Source organism: Ictalurus furcatus, chromosome 18 (genome assembly GCF_023375685.1).
Source record: "Ictalurus furcatus strain D&B chromosome 18, Billie_1.0, whole genome shotgun sequence".
Taxonomy (NCBI): Eukaryota; Metazoa; Chordata; class Actinopteri; order Siluriformes; family Ictaluridae; genus Ictalurus; species Ictalurus furcatus.
The window spans coordinates 16,498,981-16,516,910 of NC_071272.1; the positions used below are offsets into that span (position 1 = coordinate 16,498,981).

At 39.2% G+C, this 17,930-nt stretch overlaps 1 protein-coding gene across 6 annotated transcripts in view; it reads right to left on the minus strand.

The window, feature by feature from the left end:
- Positions 1–17,930, minus strand: part of cadm1a (cell adhesion molecule 1a) — a 346,601-nt gene that overhangs the window by 44,122 nt on the left and 284,549 nt on the right. For all 6 annotated transcript variants that reach the window (XM_053648179.1, XM_053648178.1, XM_053648177.1 and 3 more), the window contains 4 exons: positions 17,215–17,367; positions 14,496–14,633; positions 7,740–7,898; positions 2,595–2,691 (listed from right to left, as the gene is read on the minus strand). In XM_053648179.1, coding sequence (XP_053504154.1) covers positions 2,595–2,691; positions 7,740–7,898; positions 14,496–14,633; positions 17,215–17,367 — 547 coding nt within the window. The remainder of the gene's footprint in view (positions 1–2,594; positions 2,692–7,739; positions 7,899–14,495; positions 14,634–17,214; positions 17,368–17,930) is intronic.

Below are 17,930 nucleotides of genomic sequence, written 5' to 3' on the forward strand. Positions count from 1 at the left end.
ATGATGGGCAATGATGCTAAAGCAGCTTAAAGCCTCTAAACTTTTTTGTAGCTGTCTCAAAGCTCAGTGGCAGTCCTATAGCCTAGGTAATTTTCATGAAATAATAATAACATAAAGTAAACTTCTAATGACATGTACAGAGTCTGAATCCAAGGTTAAATATAAATATACAGTACATACATACATGCGTGGAATAAAGATTCAGGCACAAATCTTGTGATGGAAGAAGAGAAATGACCTAGAAAAAGTTTGTTATTTTACTGAATGGAAGAGAACAGGGAGAGGGAGAGAGAGAGAGAGCGAGAGAGAGAGAGGGGCACAGTAGAGGGGCTGAAGAGAACCTGCGGTTAGAGGCAGAATACAAATGGCCCCAGAGCACCAAGCCCAGCATTATATGACAGTAATGACTGCAGCCCCTCCTCTTGCCTTTAATGAAAACGACTTCTAATTTTCAGTCCCACTGTATTGATTGTATTCTCATGCTTATTAAATGAATGCGGGAGGAGCGCTAGCTTCCTGCACAATAAGAGTTTGGAGGGAAGGGGGTGGTGGGGGGAGTCACATATGAATTACCTCTCATTGTGTTTGCACACATTTGCACCATTGTCTTGTCATCCACAGGTTTTTCAATTAGGCGCTATAGATGCTGCTGTGTGTGAGGTAATATTTGATGGTGCAGCTTTTGATGACGCGAAAGCAAGGAACACAGTGTGTCATTTGGCTCGTACTCGCCTCTTCAGTATGCACATGCAAATCACACTTAGGCTCAGAGCTTGGACTCCTGAGGACTGATTACCATACAATTACCAGACGGCAACATGTGCAGCCTGCTTCGGTCTGCGTCTTGGTTTTTACATTCACACAGCATCGATATGATATGTCTGGACTGGAAAGGATGTATTAATTCCATCCTGCAATTGATGCTGAAGATGCTGCCTTTGAACACTGACCCTAAAAACTATTTTCAGCATTATATCACAGTGCTGTTGAATTCTCAAATGTGATTGGTCAGATTTTCTAGATAACAGCAGCTCTCTGACACTAGTTCCAATGAAAGGTTTGTATTAATGCACTCGTTCTAATACATACGCGTGTAATCTTTTCTATATTCAGTGAGTACAACTACATAATCTAAAGCTATTAATGAACAAATAAAAAAAAGTATAATAATTGATATACTGAAACTTTTGGTAAGGAGATGTTTATTTTACTTTATTTAAATTTTATGGAAGGAGTCTCCAATGTCAGCGCTTACATAACAAGCTACAACAATCCTTCTGGCTTATTAACTTTAAAAAAAAACAAAAAAAAAAACACAAGGCTGGTGAGGAATAGACTGCTTATAGATGATATGTTCCATAACATTAAATGTAACTATAAGCAATTAAATATCATGATTTGTCATTTATTAATAAAGTAAAAATTATAATAGTTTTGCAGCTTGCTGTGTATTTATGGTGTGTTCAAGTGATGTCGGAAAGATGGTATTTAAGAGTTGAAAATGAATGTTTCCTCACCTCAGAACCTGAATTCAGTTATTATGTGTTTGGTATATGCAGCACGTTATTGAAACCCAAGCAAAATTGCTTAGCATGTCTTTCTCAAGCTAATCTCCTGCAGAAAATACGCTAGGTTTGTACAATTAAGATATAACACGTAACAATAAAGTTTACAGTGGCTTCATAAATTGATAAAAACATTAAAAAGTGAAACGCACCTAATGTGCATTCTTTGTTCTTCATTTTCTAGGAGTTAAAAAGACTTGCTGTATTTTTTGTATTCAATTAAGAGTAGGTACACTCCCATCTTGCTCCGACCAAAGTGACTTGAACACATCTGACAGCGTAGTTACGACTTCCTGTCCATTAATTACATATCCCATCCTGCACTGCGGTCTACAAACATGGCCGCCATGGACTGCAATTCCCAGAACATGCATTCATTCTAATCACGCACACCTGCATCAAATTCACAGCACTCACAACCACAGTATAAAGGGACTGTTTGAACACAATGGCTTTGCGAAGTATTGAGCATTATCACCGTACCAAACGTTTGTACTGTTCCTCGTTTTGCTTCATGTTCATTGATCTTGTTTCTCGTTCTCATTTCTTGCCTTGCCTAGTTTAAGCCTGTTTGCAGATCGCCTGACCCATTGCCTGTTTTTTGACCACGCTTTTGTCTCATGACTTGGATTTGTCTGCCTGCCTCTCTTTAGTAAAAGTTCTTATCTGCACTTGGATTTGTCCTAACCTTCATTATGTGGATTTCGTGACACTTCCCAACTTCCCAACTCGTAAATATGAACTTCCCATGAGGACTTGAACGAACGATAAGTGGAATAAAACACTGATACATGCTGTTATAAGAAAATAATTCCCTAGAATTACGAAAACCATAATTCTTCTTCAAGTTAGGCTGCATCACATGACCCCATTTTCCTATAACAGCACACTCTGTCATGATTTATTTCTTACTTTTCTATCATTCACTCAATATCATACCGATATATGGGAAACCTATATGTCTACACTGACATATATAGCATGTCATTGGGATTTATGGAGATTGTAAAAGAATGAAAACCCTCTCACTCTGGTTTGCCTTTGGTCTTGCATGTCAGCTCCAGGTTTTCCCCCTCTCTGGTTAGTCCTTGAGGGAACTCCACGACAATCTTCACCTCTGGTTTATCTGCAGAGAGGAAAAAATATAAATTTTCAAACAGTCATACGTGCACAATACTTATTTGATTTCCATTTTCCATTGCCCAGCTGGATTTTATTTTCCATTTAACACCTGATTTCAAGACCCGCTTTGGTTCCCATGGCGGAAATGGCAACAAGAGAAGTGATGAATGCAATTCTGGCTGCTGACAGAACAGTATACCCACCTAGGTTGCAATAACACACCATTACCCACAGTGTTGACCTTTACACTCCATAACTACTGTCCTCTTCTTGATCAATTAGAGTCTGTGGCCATTGCAGGCCTTGCATCAGCCTGGCTTCTATCATGGTCACTGCATTCAGCATGAAACACACATCTTTCCCTCGCCTGGGTTGCTTTTTCCCCCCAATTCTGCTGGGATTAGGTTTCCTGCTGCTTCTGTACCAGGCTACAGGCGCACTGACATTCACAATGACGTTTGACATGCATTGATACACTCTTGCACAATGACATTATGGATATGAGGCCATAAATATGGCCAGGGGACAGTCATGCAGAATGGTCATTCACTGTGTGCGCTCTGAATAACATTCCGTTCAGCTGTCAAAGACTGTTTCAGTCTGCTTAATCCATCTTCCAGTGTGGAATGCGCAGATATCCTTCTGCCAAAGATGCCATGACACAATTCAAATTAACCAGCTTACACATGATACTAATAAAGGCATTATTAGACTCTGGCAAAGTTTAGTATGGTGCCACTACCTATAAATGTGCTTTCTTTTAGATAAATGCTAATAAGCCCCCTTAACGATCCATTTTAGCAGGTAGTGCGTACATGGGGAGGACCTGGGGTGGTAAAAGGAAAAAAGCAACCTCTGTGTTTACACAGAGTGCTAATGAGTGCATGGGGAGAGAACATAACTGAAAGAGTGAAAGAAGAAAGCGTTCCAGGCCTTTCATTTAAGCAGCAAAAGACCTAGCAAACAGTAGTTAGCCAGGGACAAAGTAAAAGCCACCCAGCTGGGAACTGGGGTCTAGGATAATAATAATAATAGTAATAATAATAATTAATAAAAAAATTATAACAACAATAATAATAATATGCATGTCTGTTCTTGCACTTCAGTCCAAAAACTTACCATTTTAGTAAAACCTTTACTATTTTACAAGATTGAAAAGCTATAATAATAATTATAATATACCTGGAATTATAGAGTGAAAAAGCAATAAATCAAAACAAATTAATATTATATGGTTAGATCCCTTAAAATTAGCTTTGCACGCTCTTGGCTCTCCACCACTCCTGCCATCATTAACACCTCCATTATCTTTGCCCATGCAGTGGAGATAATGGATACAGCCATACAGCTGGTTCGGACAGGGCAGTATAGTCTAACCTTGGAAAAACCTGAAGTCCTTGCAGGTAGCCAGGCTCTTGCAATGGCTTGCTGTAATGGCTGATCTGTATTGCATTCCTTAGGCTGGCCTGTTTCCAGGCCTGCAGTTTCTCCAAGGGCTCCAAATCTAATATTCTCTCCATAATGGAGCTTGAAGTGGCATGCCTGTGCTATGGTGCATTGTGTGCCCAGCTGTATGCACAGCAGCACAGTGGTAGATTACAATGTGAAAACTGTAATGACATTGATACAATTACAGGGCATTTCATGTGCGTTCCTTGGAAAGAATGCTGGTATTTGTAACAGCAGGTTAATAATCTAAATTGGCCAGATTTCACAGCATGCATTGTGAATTAGCATGAAGACACAGTGTTGTTGTTGAGCGACACCCAAATAGATAGAATTTAGCTCCAGCTTGTGTTGACACAATCTGGGAAATCTGGAGGTCTTAACAGATCAAATGGTGTATGATATAACAGATCAGTAGTCTATGACTTTGAGAGTTACATCTCAGCCAAAGTCAACAAACACTTGTTGGAAAGACTGCATGTCTCATTACATCTAACAGCACTGTGCCTAGTGTTGTTGTCAATTAGGTTACATGGTTACTTCACACTGCCCCACGTACAATATAAGAGCTGTTGAATTTTCAGATACAATTGGTCAAAGGGTGTTGATTAATTTTCTATAACAGCAGCTCTGACAGTAGCTCCAGCTCTAATTCATATCACAGGTTTATACAGATGCACTTGTTCTAGTACGTTATCATTTCTCTAATAACAACTCATTCATAGGGACTTAATGCAGCTACTACAATTTCCTGTGCCGTTATTTAACAAAGAAAAATACAGAATTGCTTATATGGTAAAGTTTTCTGTAAGCACATGTTTATTTAACATTTATGGAAGGAGTCTCTAATGTCTAATGTCAGCACTTTGTAACAGTCAGTAAGTTGTCCAACATGGGAGAGTCTTCAGGACTTTGATAGGAGACAGTTTTTTGGCAATGTGACAAGCTTTTTTTTTTGTCTTATTAACAAGAAAGAGAGGCTGGAGAGGGAACGACTGCTGTAACTTATAAGATAAAATCTGAGAATGTTCCATGACATTAAATGTAACTTTCAATGGATAAAAATAAGTAACTTTCAATGGATAAAAAAAAAGCATGACGGGTCAATGGTTACCAACTTAAAACATGGAATTTCTGACAGACTGTTTTGATATCAGAGGAATAAAACATTTCAGGATGTGCTGTTATTGGAAAATAATCAACACTCAACACCACCGCACCCAGCACTGATTATTTTCATATAACAGCATGCTTGTTGTGTTTTGTTCCTTACTTATTTCAAAGTCATCAAATTTTCCATCCTCAAATGTGTCGGTTCTTCTTGCCACCCAAACACTTTTTCCATTATAACCTTTGTGGCCAAGAAAAAAGTGATCTGCTGCTCACTGTCCATCTGTCCAAATTACATGCTGACAGTGCTGAGCTGCCCTCACGGTGATAGACACCCAGGGCTGTGGAGAGTGGTCTGCTCTGAAGCTCTGGTTAAAGAGGAAGATCCACCTGTTTGTCTCTGGCAGCACAGTGGAGATGCTGCCCATTCCTCTCTCTCTTATCTTAGCTCTTTGCATGAAAGGAACCAAGCAAACGCTTCCAGCTTTGAAGTCGCCCCTTTATCAATTCCTCTGAGGAGCTTCCTCCCCTGGACATTCAGGTGCAGACCAGCTAAGAGCTCTGCTGCTAGCTTTTGGATCAGTTCGCTCACCATGACTGGAGGGCACCAAACAAAAAGGTCAGCCTCATTTTAATAACACAACCATTTGCCGGTGCTCTCTTCAGCACTACTGGCATTTCCCGCAAGTTGCCAAACTTCATTTCCCTCAAGCTGGGGTGGGGGGTTGGGGGATACAAAGGTGCTGACGAGCAACAGAGTGAAACTGTTGGAAGGCACAGCCATCAACATTTCTGGGCTTATTTAATATCCGCAGCAATGCATTTTTACTATTCTGTAAATAAACTCTCCACTGATCCTGCTCACTCTCATAGATTTTTCTTGCTGATTATTTCCCATGCAGGAGCCAAATTTCAGTGCAGAGGGAAAGAGTAGTGTTTAAAGTCCATGGAGGGAATGGGTTCATTTTTCCTGATTTAAGCCCAGTCGAACCAAAGGGCATTTGCCTGGATGATGATCTGGGCTTGTCTGGGCCAAAGAAAGGTCACATACAATCACTAATTTTCAGTCAATGCTCTATGGAACGTAGTGCTAGTCCTGGCTTGGCATGTGATGAAAACAAACAAACCTCTTGAGAATTAAAATCCGCAACAGTGAAAAACATGGTTGGGTAATATGGGCAAACGATTCTGTGTTTTCCAAACGTTTGGACAATAATGGTATTTTTGGGAAATGCAATCTAAGAAAAATCCATCTACCACCCTCTCTGGAGAAACCCTTAAAGGTTCTATGTATTGCCCATAAAACAGAGTGCTTTCCTTGCAAAAAGAGTACGAAGAACCTCTCTAGGAACTGAAGAGGACCTCCCCTAAGAGGAACCCTATTCTTTAGGGAATACAGTATATAGGGTATAGTGAACCCTTAAACAGAGTACTTCCCTTGCAGAGAGCGTAAGAAGAACCTTTTTACGAATCAAAGTACTTCTAAGAGTAACCCCATTTTTAAAATAGAGAATAGAATCGATGGCATAGAAACAGTAAATAGAACATCTTTAGAAACTGAGGAACACCTAAGTAGAAGAACATTCATAGAGAGAAAGTAGAGAGAAACTCTTTGGTAACTATAGAACCCCTAAGAGGACTTTATTTTGAGGGAATACAGTGTAGAGCAATGGTAGAGCAGTGGAACCCGATTTTTTAGAGTATAGATTAGAGGGTATAGTGAATTCTTAAACACAGTCAAAACATGGCTGAACGTCTCTGCATCGTATCGCTGCCAATCACCATGATGTTCTTGCAACTACTCTGATCATGAAGACTACATGAAGACGTTCATAAATCATGAATCAAATAAACTAGAGAAGCAAAACTATGGGACATCTGCCTGTACAGCAGTTTTATGGAAAATGAGAGAAAAAAAAGTCTATTTTCACCAGTTGACACATTTCCACCAGTGTACCTCCTGCCATTAGAGTAGAAGAACGTGGCCACTGGAGGCAAGTACAAACCAGCAGTGTGAAACAGTGTCAGTGTTTCGTTACTGAAGCATGGAGACCTGCTTAATCTTTTTGCCACTCGCTCAGTGCTGGGTCTGATTTAATGCGTGTATGCAGTGAAAAATGCAGACAACACCATTATTAAAATTAGACAGAAAAAAAAGAACAAGAAAGCAAGCAGATCTTTCCCTTCCCTGACAAGGCATTTTCTCTGGTAGGAATCCTTCCAGAGAAACTTAAATGAACACAATTACACACCACTAACCACAAAAGACAAAATACCGTATGTTTGGTGTCTCATGACAGCTTCTTCAGATTTGCACTGAAGCTACAAGGCTAATGTAGATAACAAGTAATGGAAATGTGGTTTATGACACTGTATCACTTTCTGTAATCTACAAAAATGAACAAAACTGAACGGTTAATGTGCTCCATCAAGTAGTGTTTTCACTAAAAAACAGCTTTCTTTTTTTTGTTGCTTAAAGCACTGCACACTACTTACACTGCACCTCCAGGTATTTCTGAGCTTGAAAGTCCTTGACTGCTGGGTGGTCCACGATGCAGACAACAGGAATACCGTCATCCTCCTTTGTAACAGTGAGCCTTACCCAGCTGGTTACAGTGTACATCCTGTCATATGTGATGTCCACTTTGGACTTTCCTGTGAGAGTAAGAGAAAAAAACAAAAACATTTAACCCCAGTGTAAAATCTTTCATCTACCTCTCCCTCGCGCTTCTTTCAGTATATAAACTGAAAGAAGAGTCGATACTCAGTTGATATTAGAGATGCACCGATGTCTCGGCCGATACCGATTATTAAGGCAGTTTTCATGCTTTTCACGGATGTTTCATGTTTAGAAACATCCGATGACCAGGGCCGATTATATCCTGTCCATCAAAAGAGGGCGGGAAAACACATCAATTTTGTGCTGTGTGTAAAGAAGATGTCTCTTGTGTGGAATTACTTTGAATTGGGTGACGACAAAAAAACTGCAGTTTGTAAGCTCTGCACTGCTTAAATTTTACACTGGACGCTGCAGCAATGAAGCGGGGGTTCCTGCGTCGAGTCAATTTTTTTTTTTTTTGCCGAGCTGCTCGAGCTGAATTAAAGGGCCAGTACACTGTTGAAAGATTTAAATGAAGATGAGTTGACAAAAGTATATATTGCATAGAAAAATATATTTGTAGAGTAGTATATTTCATATCCAGTTAATGTTAATATATATATATATATATATATATATATATATATATATATATATATATATATAAAACGTTTATATTATATATTACCAGTTTCATGTTCGATGATGAAGTAGAAATGCTTTTGCTTGTGGTGAGTGAATGTGAGACTAACATTTTTTTTTTTTTTTAGAATTCAGTCAATGTTAATATGAATTAATAACATTCAATAAGTTAAGAAATCTTATTTTAATCTTCAGAATTTAGTTCATGTGTTAATGTTAATTATATTAATGTGTTTTCTGTTTATGAGACCAGTTACTGTGAAACAACTTGTTGAAAAGGAGAGAAAAAAAGTTTTTATTTGCATTCATAATTGTGGAATTAATTATTATTCATTTAAAAGAAGGCATAAAAGGTATCGGTTGATATCACTCTGAATAATCGGTTATCGGTATCGGCTGAGACATTTAGTATAGGTGCATCTCTACTTGATATATATATATCAACTGAGTATTTTTTTCATCATTTTAACAGGAAAAACTGCAGCAGTCTTGCCTTGCTAGTTGCTATGCCTTCTTGAATTTATTCAGCCAAGTTAACACCACCATGAACAATGCACAAGGAGACTAAATGTGCCTCTCAAGGATACATAACACAACTCAGCAAATCACCATTGTGTATAGTTAATAAGCCAGTGTAGGGGGAGTGGGCTGAAGTAAGGCTGCACTAACCCAAGCAATGCACTATCACGGGCTGTGACTGCTACACAAAAACCCACACAGTTTCTGGGTACAGTATATCATTCACTGCGAGTGTAGCCTCTCTGCAGGATTCTCTCTACAGCAGCACTAGACCAGGAGCACATTTAGGGCTCAGAGCCACTGTACAAACTATAAGCACACAGAGACAAGGCAAATGAAAGCCAGGTGGGCAAAGAGAGAAGAGAAGAAAACACAAACATGCTGTGCTGTGACTTTGTTCACCACAAATCCTGAACTGGAGTAGAAGAGTTGCCATGATATATCATTATAATTGGTGAAAAAAGAAAGAAAGAAAGAGGCAGAAAAAATACAAACACTAGTGATTAGGAAAGCAAGACAGATGCAAAAAAAGAGAAAATGTTTTAAAAAACAGGCAGGCAAAATTTTTTTACAAGTATTATAATATACAGTAACAAGTAACAATTGATGCCAATGGGGACTATGCCTTCTCCTTACTAATTTGTTTGCTGAAAATATATACCGATTAACATAATTTTAAAACCACTGACAGGTGAAGTGAATGACATTGAGTATCTTGTTACAGTGGCACCTGAGAAGGGGTGGGATATAAGAGGCAGCAAGTGAACAGTCAGTTCTTGAAGTTGATGTGTTGGAAGGAGAAAAAAATTGCCAAGTGTAAAGATCTGAGCAACTTTGACAAGGACCAAATTGTGATTGGCAACGTTCTGCTGGGAAACCTCGGGTCCTGGCATTCATGTGGATGTTACTTTGACACGAATAGTACCAGCTACCTAAACACTGTTGCAGACCAAGTACACGCCTTCATGGCAGCGGTATTCCCTAATGTCAGTGGCCTCTTTCAGCAGGATAATGCGCCCTGCTACACTGCAAAAATAGCTGAGGAATGGTTTGAGGAACATGACAAAGAGTTCAAGGTGTTGACTTGGCCTCCAAATTCCCCATATTTCAATCCGATCGAGCATCTGTGGAATGTGCTGGACGAACAAATCTAACCCATGGAGGCCCCACATCGCAACTCTATGGATCTGCTGCTAACATCTTGGTGCCAGATACCACAGCACACCTTCAGAGGTCTTGTGGAGTCCATGCCTCAACAGATCAGAGCTGTTTTGATGGCACAAGGGGAACCTACACAATATTAGGCTGATGGTGGTTTTAATGTTATGGCTGATTGGTGTACATAAAAACAAGAAGAAAGCTACTGAAGAAGAACTATTTCAGACATTTCACCTTGATGTGATCTTCACCCTAGTTTGGATCAAATCTAAAATCGAATCAGTTCATCTGCTGCTTACAATGATAATTCCTTATAAATCCTACAAACATTCACTCGCTCTTTGTGCTAATGCAGGACAAAGGACAACCCAAAAGCATAAAGTCTCAGAGGCATAGAAGCTACACTAACAAGCAAATAAACAAACAAATAGGACTGCAAGAAAAACAATATTTTAAAAAATCCTTTAAACATGGGCGACAAAGACAAAAATAACGATATAAACAAACACATAAATGAACAACAAACAAACAAACAACAATGTAAAACTTGTTTTAATAAGCTTTAAAAACAAATGGGTAAAGAAAATAGTAGGAGAAATCCAAAAAGAAAGAAACAAACAAGCAACTGTTTTTTGTTTTTGTTTTTTTTAAAAAACAGGCTTACAAAGAAAATTACAACAATAAATATATAAACAAAGAGGTAAATCAGTAAGTAAAATAGTCAAAAGTAAATGAACAAACTGATAAAGAAGAAGGCAAACAAACAATAAACAGGCGGACAAATTACAAATATAAGCAAACAAATAAACAAATTCGCAAACAAATAAACACATAAGTCAATTAAAAAATCAGATGCTTAAAGAAATTACAGAGCAAAAGATGATCAATCAAACAAAGAAACAAACGAATAAATGTTGAAAAAAAATTAAATATAAGAAAGAAAGAAAGAAAGCAAAAATGAAAGAATGCTGTTATTTTAAGTCTTTTTTTTCTGTGATTGTTAGCTGAGTCTGACAGCTGGCACACAGAAACGAGCCTCAGTGCACAGCTGCTCCTGTAAAACATTGCAGACACACTCACCAATAATCCACATCCATACACTTTTAATGAGAGACCTTTCACACCATATTAATAAAGGACTGCAGATAGCGCCGTGAAAGCCTACAGTAATACGGACAGTTCTGCTCGTTTCTGGACTCGGGCTGACTACCTGTAGCATTCTTACAACCTGAGGCATAATCAGAGGGAGGAACATTCCCAGCCAGTGATTACACGCTGTACTTCATGAGTGCTTTAATAGAGCCTGTGTTTTCCTCATTCTAATGTCAGCCTCCCACAATGCCCCAATCACACCTGCTAGAGATATAATCACAGGTCAATCACTGTCATTCACAACTTTCTTCATCTCAATATCAGCTCGGCGTTTTTGAAATGCAAACGTGCGTGCTGATTAGGTCTGATAACACGATGCTACAGTAGGCTGAACATCAAAGAAAGCATACTGCCGACTGATTTCAGCACTTAGCCTGCTCAGATCCTGGCCTCGCTGGCGCTCCATTCATCCTCCATCAGTCCTGATGCTCCGTTGTAATTTTACCTCGTTAGTGAGGACAAGCGTCAGTGTAAACTTGTGGCACTGAGGAACCTTTTTATTTAATTTTTTTTATTTTAAATGCTGCACAACTTTCTAAAAATACATTTCTTCTCCATTTAGCATATTTTAGCTTGTTGGCAGGTTAACTGAAATGGTAGGTTATATTTCCAGGTGTAGACAGCGGGCTAATGACTGTCTAGCCTCCCGCTGGCCAACACCCATCCTGCCTCTGTCTCTCATCTGGCAGCAGAAGATTAATAACTCTGAATTTTTTTTTTAAATCCATTGTCCCTTATCTTTCATTTAGCTCATCTTACTAGCACCAGACATATCATTGCATGTGCCAGGTGCAAATGAGAAATATTAAAAGCAGCACAAAACGGGACTGAGAGATGGGCATGTGTGTGTGTGTGTGTGTGTGTGTGTGTGAGTCCAGAGCTTTGCATGGCAGGGCAGCTGAGTTTACATTCCAGGGCTGGATGGGTGTAACCTTTAAATGATATTTAAAAAAGCCTGATTATCCTGAAGGTAATTAGGCTGAATGATGAGAACATTTAATTAAAAATAAATCCGCGAGGCGCCGAGGCCAAAAGCAATTTCCAGACGGTGTGTGCCGGCGCTAGGCTGCTCGTGTTGCTTCCTTACTCCATTATTTTTCTTGCTCAGTTTCCATCTCACTGTTCATTCTTGTCTCTCCAGCAGTGCAGAACAGTCATACACATCTGTCCATCTCTAATAACATGTACATCTCTGACATGTTCTCTCTGATTAGCATGCATGTTAAAGGGAAAATGAGCAGGTAGGGCCTAGGGCCTGGTTGACTAGGTTTACATTCTATGGATAAAGCATTGATAATATCTCCCCTGAATGTGCTATAACAAAATCATATTTATGAACATGATGCTATTTTAAATAAACATACTATAAAGCACTAGGGGGCGCTAAAACTGATTTTTAATATTCATTTGTAAATTGGAATGCCGCTCTCTTAAATGGCAGTGACAGGATTCTAAATAATCTCTTGATGGCTTGAAGGAAGGAAGGAACTAAGGAAAGAAGAAAGGTAGATAGATATATGTGCTCCACGGTTTATAATAGCTGGCTTTGTTGTAATGTCATTACTCCTTCAGATGTCAGTATGATGTGGATTTGTTCTGCTTCTAGTCACACTGGATATAAAGTCAGGACAGAGATTAAGTCATGTTGAATGTAAAGTCAGGTCTGAAGTAAAGGTGGGTCTGAGGTAAAATTAAGTCTGAGGTAAGGTCAGAACTGGGGTAATGTCAGGTCTGAGGTAAACACAGGATAGAGGTAATGTCAGGTCTGAGGTAAACTCAAGACTGAGTTAAAGTCAGAACTAAAGTAAAGTCAGGTCTGAGGTAAAGCCAAGTTGAATGTAAAGTCAGGTCTGAAGTAAAGTCAGAATTGGGGTAAAGTCAGGTCTGAGGTAAAGTCAGGTCTGAGGTAAAGCTGGTTCTGAGATAAGCTTAGGTCTGAGGTATAGTTAGGTCTGATGTATAGCCAGGAGACTAAGTGATGCTGAATGTAAAGTCAGATCTGAGGTAAAGTCAGAACTGAGGTAAACTTGAGACTGAGGTAAAGTCAGGTCTGAGCTAAACTTGAGACTGAGGTAAAGTCAGGACTAAAATAAAGTCAGAATTCGGGTAAAGTTAGGTCTGAGGTAAAGTCAGGACTAAAGTAAAGTCAGAATTGGGGTAAAGTCAGGTCTGAGGTAAACTTGAGACTGAGGTAAAGTCAGGACTAAGGTAAAGTCAGAATTGGGGTAAAGTCAGGTCTGAGGTAAACTTGAGACTGAGGTAAAGTCAGGTCTAAGGTAAAGTCAGGTCTGAGCTAAACTTGAAACTGAGGCAAAGTCAGGACCGAGGTAAAGTCATGACTGAGGTCAAGTCAAGTTGAACGTAAGGTCAGGTCTGAGGTAAAGTCAGAACTGAGTTACACTGTGATTTGTGTGGTTCTGTGAGCTGCTGCTCTCCCCCTTCACTGTAATAGGCAATGTGTTTTTGTCTAGACAGCCTTGCGTCTCAGGTGCTGACTATCATTCGGTCTCACTGGTGCTCCTGCTCAAAGCTGCGCTAGTGTAAAATAAGAAGGTGTTAGAAAAATTGCAGGGCATGTCTCTGCACAGAGTACAGGTGGGGAAAAAGTGTTAGAATAGCACCCACAGTGCAAAAGTCTCATGCACCCTATTTTTTTAGTACAAACTTTGTTAGAGATTTTTATTTTACGACTTCTACAGTATCGAGTCAGTACAAAAAAATATTTCAGACTTCCTGTATGTCAGTAAAGAAAGCCAAATATTACATAAGAGACACCTTTCAGCCAAAAAACACAATGAACTTACACCTCATTTCCTTAGAAAACTGCACTAATTCTACCTGAGGCTACTTTTTTTTTTTTTTTTAAAGCAAAGGATCGTCACAACAAATACTGACTTTTTTAATTTATTACTGTTTACTGCTCTTTATAGTAATTTTTTTTATGTAGAAACATTAAATTTCATTATTTTTGAAGGCATCTTTGGTTTACATCATTTCTTTGCATGTGCCTAAAACTTTTGCACAGTACTGTATGTCCAAAGAGCACGAAACTGATAAATCAGTCAGATGGAATAAACATGACATGACTGCCAATTCTGGTCTAAAGTGTTATAAAACTATATATATACATAAAAAGGTACTAAGGTGTGTGTCATGTCCAGGATACATGTGTAATAACCCACCTTGCAGCTCTCTGTCTCCCTTCATCCATCTGATGGTGGCAGCTGGTTTGCTGCCAATAGCTGTGCAGGTCATCTCCGTCTCATTGCCCTCGCTTACAATTTCCTCACGCGACTCGATGATTGGGTTGCCTGGTGGGACTGGATGGAGCAAACGCAGATGACAGGGGGTTACAGGGTCGAGCTGTCAATCATCCATGAAAACCAAGTCAAATACAGACAAGAACGCTATATTTACCAAACCTTAAGATTGACCTCTAGAAGGTTCTGTGACTTACACAGTATAAATGTAGTCAATGTCATAGTTTTTTGCCATAGTCCAGTAATGACTAGGATGCCAGCCAAACTGAGCTAGCTAACTTATGTAAGTAATGTTTAGCTAATAAAAATAGCCTCTTGGTTAAGTTAAGATGTATGGGTTATCTAACTATTTATGTTTATACCACACTCCAGTGTGTAATGTTAGCCAGACAGGTATATTTAAACATACTTTATGCATTTAGCTAGCTAGTTACTCAGTGAAATGGTAGCCAGCTTAATAATTAGCGAGCTTTCACACTTGGTATTCATTTTTACAGAAAAAATTTGCTGATACCAGCTTTTTGAGCTGGTATGTAAAAAAGTGGCACACTGTTATCAAAATAACATTATTAACAGTCCTAGCTAGTACTGGCTATCTAACAAGCTAGCATGCTATCCAGATTAGATTGATTATTATCAGTAATAAAGACAAAAGAATGAGAAGTTTAACACTGCTGATGAGGAAGCTGCTTGCCTTCGCCGTAGCTGCTTGTGTGTTCAGGCGAGTGAGGCGAGTGTGTTGCATGCATGGATGCAAAAGAAAAAAAACTCTTACATTTACACAAAAAGTTATCTGACTAGCCATTTTTTCTCATGGTCTTGAATTCAATAAGACATCAATGTAGCTTGCTATGAGGGGTTCAAATCCTGCCTCCACCCTGTGTGTGTGGAGTTTGCATATTCTCTCTGTGCTTCGGGGTATCCTCCCCAGTCCAAAGACATGAATTGTAGGCTGATTGGTATTTCCAAATTGTCCATAGTGTGTGAATGTGTGTGTTATTGTGCACTGCAATGGGTTGGCACCCCGACCAGGGTGTCCCCTGCCTTGTGTGGGAGTTCCCTGGGATAGCCTCCAGGCTCCCGTGACTCTGTGTAGGATAAGCGGTACAGAAAATGGATGGCTGGATGGATGGATGGATGGATCAATGCAGTTTGCTATGTGAAAATTCAGTCCTCTGTACTTAAGACTCTCCCACAGTGGAAAAAAAAGGAACAGCTTTAACTAAAAGTGGAGACTCCTTTCATGAATCTTAAATGAACCTTCTTGATACAGAAAACTTCACTATAGCAACAATTATATATAGTTTTTGTTTATTTTTTTCAACACTTTTTTCAAAAACCAGTTTATTTTCAAGTCTTAGCGTCCACCATACAAATCCCTGCTTGTTACTTTGGGGGGAAAATGATTAAGATAAGGCACATTAAGATAAATCATTTACTATGTAAAGTGGTGCTTGAAAGTTAGTGAATTTTCTAGTCTTCTGCATAAATATGACCTAAAACATCATCAGATTTTCACACAAGTCTTAAAAGTAGATAAAGAGAACCTAATTAAACAAATGAGACAAAAATATCATACTTGGTCATTTACTTATTGAGGAAAATGAGCCAATATTACATATCTGTGAGTGGCAAAAGTATGTGAACCTTTGCTTTCAGTATCTGGTGTGACCCCCTTGTGCAGCAATAACTGCAACTAAATGTGTCCAGTAACTGTTGATCAGTCCTGCACATCGGCTTGGAGGAATTTTAGCCCATTCCTCAGTACAGAACAGCTTCAACTCTCAACAATAACTTGTGTGCTTAGGGTCATTGTCTTGCTGCATGACCCACTTTCTCTTGAGATTTAGATCATGGACAGATGTCCTAATGCTTTGCAGGTATCATTCAGAATTCATTGTTCCATCAATGATGTGCCATCACAAACTTTTTAGCACCACTGTAACTGTACCTATCTGGAACACACATGACAACTGCTGTTGATGAAAATGAATCAACACCTTCTGATGTATGAGAATCAAAAATTCAACAGTGTTGTATACAGTGAACACTTTTTAACTTTCACTTAAGTAGCATTTTGCTTTCCTGTTTGCTCTCCCATAATGACTGACTTTAACCTTTAACCAAAACATGATTATTCATCCATGCATTCACACATGCTGAATCTGAACTTCACCATAAGCACTCAAATAATTACTTTCAGATAAGTAGTGACACTTTCAAAACTACTTTATCAATAATCCAATCATTCAATCATTTCCACAAATGTACAACCTAGTGAAACGGTTTCGAAGGCCTCAGTCAGGCCTTGCAGCTGTGGCAGGTGGAGTGGTTGTGCAGATTTTAGAGAGCCTTCCAAAACCCTTCCACATAGTACTAGTGTGTATAAGTGTTTGTAGCATAAGAGCGCTGCAACGAACGCTGCAGATACAGTCTCAGAACTTCCTCAGCTATGTCAGCTCATAAACACTGCTCTGATAAAACGTGATGAAGCTCTACAGCACGTGACTCTGCATCATTACTGCCGCGCCCTGAACCTCAGGCTGTTAAAATGAACGAGACAAGGACATGTTCAGGGACAGAGGTGTTTGTTTCCAGCAGGGTGGATGGCAGAGTTTGTGTATGTGTGTTTGGCTCGTACTCAGCACAGTGATGTCGGCGTAGGCCTCCTGTGGAGGGTCCGTGTAGAGCTGACACACATATCTGCCCTCATCCGAGAGAGACACGTTGGACAGAGCCACGCGCAGCTCGTTGTCTGAGAAGTTGACCAGCTGAAAGCGAGAGTCCTTCAAGGCTGAGAGAGAGAGAAAGAGAGTGAGTGAGTTATGGGGGGGAAATGTATAACTTAACATCTACCTTGATCTTTCTGTGTGTATGTGTGTGTGTGTGTGTGTGTACATTTATGTAAACCTTTAGACCAAATGTGCCCAAACCGTTAGTCCTCATAATCACCTAGACCCGACAAACGTGACTGTCTTTACTGTTTCTATTTGAAAACTAAAAGATATTTTCATTTTGGTTAATCTTAGTGTGAGCTTTAGTATTAGTGTAAATAGGCATAGCATTAGCATGCCCAAATGTCCCCACAAGGAGACTGACACTTGGCTGGTCCCCATAAGGAAAACTGCTTTCTTTTTTTTTCCTTTTTTTTTTTTTTAAATACAGAAACTGCAGCTTTTATTAAAATAAAAAAAAAGCAACAACAAAAGCCTTATTGTGTTTAAGATTAAGGTTAGATTTAGGTGTAGGTATTACACTGATTACCTGCATTAATAAGAATGTAAGGAAGGTCTTCACAAGGAACAAGGACAATAAGCAAACTCTGAGCACTCAAGAGCCAACAACTAAAAGCAATAA